Source organism: Musca domestica, unplaced genomic scaffold (assembly GCF_030504385.1).
Source record: "Musca domestica strain aabys unplaced genomic scaffold, Musca_domestica.polishedcontigs.V.1.1 6, whole genome shotgun sequence".
NCBI classification, from domain to species: domain Eukaryota; kingdom Metazoa; phylum Arthropoda; class Insecta; order Diptera; family Muscidae; genus Musca; species Musca domestica.
Window position 1 is genome coordinate 10,594,248 of NW_026712363.1, and position 9,442 is coordinate 10,603,689.

A 9,442-nucleotide genomic window follows, 5' to 3' on the forward strand; every position below is an offset into this window, starting at 1 on the left:
AAATAAATTGTGGAAACATGAAAAAATTACAAATATAAGAAAGGAGCACGGGATCGAATATTTGTTGAATCGTCATTGAATTTTACTATGATGAAAAATATGGACTTTATGGGGTCTCCAACTTACAATTTAAATGGGAAATAAAATTAATTCCCATCTTACAGTAATGGGTGTAAAATAGTAATAACATTTGACTATTCTGAAATCATTCTGTCCTCAATTATGAGGTGGATAAAACTATTTTTACTTATTTAAATCACGCGAAATTTTTTCAGTTTGACATAGTATGTTGTTCTGCTGTATTTTTGATTTGGCCTCTATTTGTCATCTTGGATTATAAGAGGTAGATGAAAGTTTTCAATGTAGGTTGATATTTCGGAGTAGTGTCCATATAAAGGCACCTCCTGATTTTACCATATTTCAAAGGATTTAAAAATGGGGGGTGAAAATCTTACACAAAAATTTCAACATATCTACAAATTTTAGAATTTTCTCCATGTAATAGTACCCCCTTATGTCCACCTTTAAGCGGACAAACAGACCGACCTGATAAGGGGACTTATGAGGACTCTAATGCACAATCTGAGATGCTAATGGGTTTAAGAAGTAATTAACTTTGGCTATTCCTAAATCATTCAGCCTCAATTATGAGGTGTGCTAAATACAGTAAATTCCAAATTACTGTTCATTTGACTGGAAAATTTTTCTACGATTTTTACCATATTAAAAATTAATTTGATCCCTTACATGGGGATAAGATTGATACCTACTTTTTAATAGATTTGAATAGCACATCCACACATTTGAAGCCCACGGTTTAAATATTGGAGCCCACTGCTTAAATATGGTTATAGGTATTTTAAAACACTTTTAATGACCAGTACGTGAACACTTATATCAATCATATCTGTGAATAATTGTGCTTTGACAAATATGTATAATAGACAAAAACTACGGGCCGGCAACGCGGACCGGTCCAGCTAGTACTGAATAAAGGGAGATACCGATATTTATTGGCTATACGATGACCTGCTTACACCATTTTCTGTCATAGACTGTAGTACCTTTTAGGACATTCAAACACGAAATACGAAACAATTTCGGTGAATAATGTCGCTAAAATCATTAAAATTCCGAATATAGGGAGGTACCGCCATATGGTTGCTATACGAAGACGTGGATCTGCATAGCCAATTTTCGGTCACAGACTGTAGTACCCATTACGAACTATCATAACAAAATTTGAAACAGTTCCGATGAACAATGCCGCCAAAAACATTAAAATGCCGAATATAGGGAGGTATAGTTATTGGGGGCTATAACTAAACGTGGATTTATACAGCTCATTTTCAATACCAAAAGTCCTGCAGACTAAACACACAACAAACGGAATGACAAACTAAATAAATATAAAAACAACACCAATTGATGATAATCGTTAGATGCTCAAATATGGCTTCCATATACAGGGTGAGATGAAAAAAACTGCAACCAACTTCAGACTGCTGTCATTTCTAAGCCACTCGTCCGACAACTGTTAAGCTTTTTCCAGTGATAGCTCATTATATTGTTTACAAGCGTACAAAAGCATTTTGGTGAGAATTTTCCAGAAAAAAAGTTATTCGTGATATTCCATCGCAAGCGTAATAGTGTGTTTTCTTTATATTTAGCTGGAAAACCAAAAGTGGCTATCGTTAGAGCACTCCAGCATTTAAATGAGAATAAATCTTTCGTGTCTCGTACCATCACTCGTTACCGTGATACTGGTAGCGTAGCCCGACGTCAAGGAAGTTGACGGAAGAAAACAGCAACATCAGCAGAAATGGTTTGAAAAGTAAATAAGCGACTTGATCGAAACCCGCGTCGCAGTGGCCGAAAGTGGTGAACTGCCGAATTTAGTTTTTTTCGATGAGAAAATATTCGTTGTCCAGCAGTTTGTAAATAAACAAAATGATCGTGTTTACTTGCCCGACTTTTGATCTTTCTTTACTGGTATTATTATTAATGTATATATTATTTATTTCAGGAACTTATTTCAGATACTTTTTACTTAAGGTTGTAACTATATTCTTTTTTAGTGTAGGAGAAAATTATATCCCAGAAGACGAACCCGAATGGACTATAGTTCTGCGTCGAGAAGATCGAAAGTGGGCGGAATATAAAAAGGGTTTTGGCAATGCAAATTCAGAGTTCTTTATCGGAATGGATGCTTTACACAACCTTACTTCAGATGGCCTGCAGCACGAAATTGTTATAACTTTAAAAGACTTCGATAATGTTCAGACATATGCCAGATACGATAACATTGTCATCGGCAGTGAGGACGAGCAATATACTCTGAAGACGTTGGGTGTTTATAGCGGCAATGCAGAAGATGCATTGAGACATAATGTGGATGAGAATTTTACAACCCTCGATCGAGATAATGATAAGCACCTGATGAATAACTGTGCTCAAATCTTCAGTGGACCATGGTGGTATTTCCAATGTAATCCTGGTAGCCAGCTCTTTGGACCATACAACAGTGAGCGCTATAACAAAAGAATTCGATGGAGTCTTGAAAAGGATAACAACGTCAAATTTGTTGAAGTAAAAATGAAACATACAGGTCCAAAAATAATGTAGAACATGCCGAACATATATTAACCCTCAGAATTTGACTATTTGATTATGAATACTCCTTCTGGTGGATGTACCATCTAATTACACCTACAAATATCAACTTTTATTAAAGTTAGTATTACTTTTGGTTATGTTCATGCGAGATATCGGATTCTGATATTCGAAATAAAAAAATAAAGAAATTTATTTCACATTTTATTAAGAGTTACCATTATGTAAATTTTTTTGATTTTTTTTTCAAGTAATATTACTACTGGCCAAGTTTACGAAACATCGGATACTTAATTTTTATACCCCACAACACTATGTGTTGGGGGTATTAAAAGTTTGATTGGGCGAAAAATTATGTGACACCTTGATATATTGATTTCCCACATATGAAAGTATATACGGATCTTCTTATCTCGCCGAGCTGAGTCGATCTAGCTATATATGTCCGTCCGTCCGTCCGTCTGTCCATGTTAATTTGTAATCACTCTACAGGTCGCAATTATGACCCGATCTTCACGAAATTTAGAATGGAGGTAGGGCTAGAGCAAAAAGCTATTGCTTTTGGAGATAATCGCATAACATTTAGTTGAAATGGACCAAAAACTTAAAAATGTCCTTATTTTCAGTTGCTCTACAGATCGCAATTATAGACCAATCGAAGCGGAAGTTAGCATGGGGCTAGAGCTTAGGGCTTGGCAGAAGCCCATGGTCATTGGGTAATATTTAGTGGGTAATATAGACCATAACATTTGTGTTAAATAAAAGTCAAATTTTTAAATATTTTTAATCCCGTCGAAATCACAAGTAGACGAACAGTTCAATTCTGACCGTTACGTAGATGCCGATAGTAAATATATCGTAAATATATAACGAAATATATACAATGTATGTATACAGAGGAATTTTGTGAATTCAGAATTCCATTTTAGCATAAAAGTATAAATCTAAAAAAAAAATTGCATAAACGGATGTATTTTCTGACATTTTTTTTATTTTTTCATATTTTATATAGCATGCGATTTTTAAATTTGACTTATAATATTTATATGTATATTTTGTAATATTTTTTCACCTTACAACACAGGTTGGGATTATTATATACAGATTAAAATTATCGTCCGATCCTCAGTAGGGTGGGGTTAGAAGGGCTAGACCTATTGTTTACAATGTCCGCAATATGTTTAGGGGTTGAAATGGATCAACAACTAAAAATGTTCCTGATTTTGCAGCTGTTATAAAAGTCACAGAAACCAAAGGACACGATACCTCGATTAGAATGGACTACTACTTTTGTGTGAAAAAATACCAACAGTACTTACAGGCGATATCCGAAACACACAAAATGCGAACTTCTGGCTTTTTATACCCTCCACCATGGTATGGAGGGTATAAAAAGCCAGACACCTCGAAATATACGTTTTAGACCCCACAAAATATATATTATATATTATATTATATATATTGATCAGCACAAAATTCTATGTCGATTTAGCGTTGTCCGTCGGTCTGTCCGTCTATCCCTCTTTAAATCTGTGGAAATCACTCTAGCTTCTGAACGAAATGAAGTAGTTTAATAAAAATTTACTCAAATAAATGTTATGTCTGCAATGGGCCATGTAGGTCCACGTTTTGATATAGCCCCCATATAACGGTACCTCTCGATATTTGGTATTTTAATGGTTTTAGCGACATTATTTCCTCCGTCCGTGTGTGCATGTATTTTTAAAAACAAAGTACAGGTCGCATACAAATTAGGCCTGAAAATAAGTATGCCACATTTAATCGAAATCGGTTCAGATATAGCTATAGCTTCCATATATATGTTTCTTCCGATTTGGGTTTTAAGTCCCTCACATGCGTAATAAGCATTCGACAACAATGATATTTGGTACCAGTTATCAGATACATCCCCGATATATCTCTGCTAAATATTATCAAGATCGGTTCAGATTTGGATATAGGTCTCATAAATATCATCAACCGATTTCGTGTTAATTTTGCACCATCTTGACAGATGTCCTGAATTTTGGTACATCCAACAGGATTCAGTCTAGAAACAAGTAACCCAAATTTGGAGAAAATTGGTTCAGATATAGCTATAGCTTCCATATATATCCTTAATCCGATTTCAAGTTTAATAATCCTCCTTCTTCGACAGTTTTTGAAATTTTCTAATTAACATTCCTCGGAATCCGTTTATTTTACGTATATGTATTGTGTCTTGGACAATATTGCATATTAAAAACACGACGATTATTTTGGTCAGCTATTTTTACCAACAAAATTGTATTTTTGGTCCTTTTTAAAAAAGTGACGCAGAAATATATTTTACACTATTTCAATATACATAAATGTATATAAAGTCCTAAAAAATCTTTAGAAGGTCCGAAAATGTTAATTTTGTATTTAAGTATAGAATCTTTTATTTCATAATCACTTATATAAAACATGACTAAGATAATCATTATTGCTAAATGTATTTTTATTTTGTTTTCTATGCAATTAAATTGGTTCCTGCATATATCCGCTCCTATCATTAGTGAGAAATCAAAAATATTCTACTGCTTCTCTCTTCTCTCTTCACTTTCACTTTTGACTAATTAGACAATGATAGTGATTTAAGAGAATGTGATTAGTTTGAAACATCACCCAGAAATACAATTGTATATGAATTTATTGATAAAGTTTCGATTTATTTCAGATATGAAGATAAATTACCAGCTGCATTTTACCAACTGAAAAAGCAACAGAATATTTATCTTTTAACAAATTTCAGTTACTTTCAGATCTCTCCCCTATGGCCGCTACTTGTGTCTATGTCGATTTTAAAAATTTATCGAATTTTTATCCACTGAGAAAAATAATCTGATTGAGGAACTGTGTCTGAAATCTCCAAAATTCCGATATTATGCGGACTAATCTTGGACATTTTTGCAGAGAGATTACCCCACTGTGAGTGGGATTATGAGCACATGCAAAATTCAGTGACAGTATATTTACGCCCTTAATCGTTCTGATGAGAATTCAGAAATATTTAATATTTAGTATATAATTTCAATATAATATTTAATAATAAGTAAAACTGGCATCAATAAAACGGAAATGTTGGTATGCCACTCACAAAATGCTGGGAGTCCATCCGTAAAAAAGCACCCTATTACCATCCATGCAGGAACAAATAAAACTGATTATTTTCGGTTCTACTTTTAATTTATTTTTTATGAATAATTGTAATAATTAATTTCTTCCTTATCATTTCTAATTCGTTCTTTATCTAATGATAGTAATCGATTCGTCATAAAGGTGGTAATTTCCTCAAGGTTTCGTTGTGCCCAAAGACGTTTTTGATTAACTTCGTCCAAAATTTGCCGCTTACGTTTACTGTGTTTTTCAAATAGCTCGGGGTGCGCGTCCATAAAATTACATAAATTTGAGAGATCATCTGGAGCAAATGCAAAACTGGCTACATTTGAGAGTAAGTGCGGCACACTAAAATCCTTTTGTATTTCGGACGCATTCTCAATTAAATATTTCAATGCTAATGAGGTACCTGCTGGATTGCTTGCTACCGATTCGAAGGCAATCTGGGCAAATACCATTGGTAATTGGAGCTTTTTATTGAAAGCTATGTCCAAAAATTTTGTCAAAACTTTCCTACTTTGAGTGCAAGCCAAAGATTTGAGAATTAATATATCGTGTGGAGCGGTGTTATTAAAAAAGTCCCACAAATAATTCCACTCATTCTCATCGCCATAGCGCATAGTTGTGCAATATACGGGTAATATCCAATCATCAGGGATGGGATTATTGTTGTTAGTTTTCCATTGTTGAAAATATGAAAGGGCAGTGTGGACACAGTCTTGTAGCCCAAAAAAGCAGGCATATTGGATGACTAAAGTTTTGAGATCTTTGAGCTGCAAATCTTTTGTGGAAGAAATTTCAGTCTCATTTTGGCTAATTAAATAGGAGTAAATTGGTTGTAACAAATAATGCATGTAGGCCATCGTGGGCACATGATGTTGAGATAGTTGAGCGACTAAATTGAGATCAGGTCTGATAGCGTGCAATGAGATCAACCATGGCATAGTTTCCCGCTCCCGTCGCTGGTATTCCATTACATTGAGAGCAATCGCGTAGCCAATGTGACCAGAACGGGCACAGTATATGACATCACTGAGTAGTTGAATGCGATTTATTAGCGGAATTTGTTCAAAATTGTCATTTTTCAAAAAGTTGGCTATGAGTTTCCAATTGTAGACATCATAGTTGACTCTGTAAATTGCCATTACTTGAATATTGAATATAACCCACTGATTTTCTGTAATTACATTATAGAGTACAAGAGACTCTCCTCTATCAGAATCATCATTGCATGGCATCCACGCTTTGGGTGTGGTGTCGTTGAAATTTAATTCATTTGCCGTGGTGTATGTTATAGGAACCCACCAACAGCTCGAAGCCCCTGGGCTGGACAAATTGCCAGAACTCCTCGAAAATCTTTGTTGGGAAATTTCAACTGCTCCAGCATATTCAATACGCTTTACAGTGACCACTGGATAACCCGCCTGCAAAGTCCATGAATCCATGATTATTTTCAGTTCATGTTTGTGCTTAATTATCTTGTATTTGAGGGCTGCTGATGCTAAAGAGTCCCACAAATCATCTGCCTGGGCATTACCAAACTGGTGCCTTGCTAAATAGGTTTGTAATCCTCCAAAAAACGCTTCCGAACCCATATACAAATGCAACATTCGAATAGCAGATGAAGCTTTCTGGTAAGTTATGCTATCGAATAGTTTTACAATTTCATCTGAGGTCCTGACATAGTTTGACAGGGGATGACCATTTATTTCAGCATCATATTGAAATACAGTTTTCGCATTAAATATAGAATTCTCCAGATACATATCGCGACCTGGCATAATGTAGTCCATAGCTAAGCTATGGAAATATGTGGCAAAGCCCTCCTTTATCCAGACATCATTCCACCATTTCATTGTTACCAAATTACCAAACCATTGGTGGACTAGTTCATGACTCATTACACTGATAATGACATTTTTAGACCACTCGTAAAGACTATCCGTTTCCAGTCGTAAGATGGATTCCTTTAACGTGATGAGTCCCCAGTTTTCCATGGCACTGCTGCCATATTTGGGTACAGCAACAATATCGATTTTGGGCAAGGGGAATGGTACACCAAACAACTTCTCAAAGTAACCCAATATCTTTGAAGCTATATTTAAGGCGTATGAACATTCAGTAACGTATTCCTCCCGACACCAAGTTCGAAAGACGACATTTGAACCACCACTCTTTGATTCTCTGTATGCAAAATCATTGATGGAAAAAGCCACCAAATAGGTGGACATGGGAAGGGATTCATCAAATACACTCCAGACATAACCATCCGAATTATCCAATGGAAATTGTGAGTGTAAGGGCATATTACTTAAAGCCCTAAGCGAGTGATGGTGACCAAGCCATATTTTGAATTTAGCTTTGTAATTCGGTTCATCCAGACATGGAAACACCGAACGAGCATAGATGGGTTCAAAGTCTGTAAACGATATCCAACGTGTTTGATTTGTCTTTACATCGACATACGAATTATAGAAATATCCCCTTGAGGCTCTGTTAAGATTTCCCGTAAACTCCAAATATAATTCATACCTTCGACCCTTCACTAAGATGCCATCGAAATTAATGTTATAGAAATCCAACTCGGGCAGAGTTTCCACGTTCTCAGCAAATAAGCAAAAATCTTCATCATCTGCAAAGTTTGTCACCTGGATACTGGCTTCGTTTACCACCAGATCTCGTACATGTAATGTAACATTTGTGGTATCCTCCCAAACTTTAAAACGTATCAAGACATCGCCGTGAAACGTTAAATTAGTTGCATTCTCCAGGTGCGTTATAATCTTCAGTTCATAATAATCCGGCCTGATTGCAGTTGGCAAACGAGGGTCACTTGCTTCGATTTTCCTGATTGAGAAAACCACCAGAATCAATATGAAATATTTCATTTTCATTACATTAGATCAATATTACTTTCTATTCACTTCGTAATGAAACACGAAACCTCATCATTTCACAGACACTTCTGTCTTCCCAATTAAACTCACAAACTATTTTAACAAAACAATTTGCAAAACATTGAAAGTCTGTTCCAATTCAAAGCAACCTAATCAAAGAAATTGTTTGACCCAAAGTTCGTTTTGTTGGTACACTTGTGTGTTATTTACCGGCAAAACAAAGGTGATAAGAATAAGTCGTGTTTCCCGGCTCATTTGGAAGCCAGAAAAGGGAAACATTAAATCATTGGGAATGCGATATATAATTTTTTATAGTGGTAGGGTATTAAAGTTGTAAAAGGTAAATAGTCCCAACGTCAACACATTATCGACGGTTCTAGATATGACAATTTGGAAGTTAAATAATTAATATGCTGAGAAACTGCAAATTGAGAAGAGATACTAGAAAGTACTTTTATTATATTTTTTTTAGTGCCAAAACAAACACATTCTTATTTTTTATAAAATTTTATATCGTTCTTAGTATCTGCGAATATATAAAGTTTTTTGTAATGTTCTTCATTTGTTTTGGTTTGTTTTTGTACAATACACATTGGACTTGCCTTACACCCAAAATGGAATTTTGGGTACTTTATTCATATTTTTATACTTTGGTGTTCGTAAGTTTTGGCGTAGATAAAAATACACAAATTAAAAAAAGGAAAAATAATCATTTGCAAAAACAATTAAAAATTCTCTTCACCAAGTAATGGGTCTATCAAGTACATTTTGACGCCTGTAACTGCTTACAT

The 9,442-nt window shown here is 34.9% G+C and overlaps 2 protein-coding genes across 2 annotated transcripts; one reads left to right on the top strand and one right to left on the bottom strand.

Moving 5' to 3' along the window:
* The first annotated feature begins 2,202 nt into the window (after positions 1–2,202).
* LOC131805719 (ficolin-1-like) lies at positions 2,203–2,625 on the top strand. Its single transcript, XM_059129266.1, has one exon. It carries the CDS (start codon positions 2,203–2,205, stop codon positions 2,623–2,625), a length of 423 nt encoding a protein of 140 aa, XP_058985249.1.
* A 2,382-nt stretch (positions 2,626–5,007) lies between these two features.
* On the bottom strand, positions 5,008–8,749 carry LOC101896115 (thyrotropin-releasing hormone-degrading ectoenzyme). Its single transcript, XM_005179611.4, has one exon. The coding sequence runs from the start codon at positions 8,646–8,648 to the stop codon at positions 5,832–5,834; it is 2,817 nt and encodes a 938-aa protein (XP_005179668.2). The 5' UTR covers positions 8,649–8,749; the 3' UTR covers positions 5,008–5,831.
* Between the last annotated feature and the right edge of the window lie 693 nt (positions 8,750–9,442).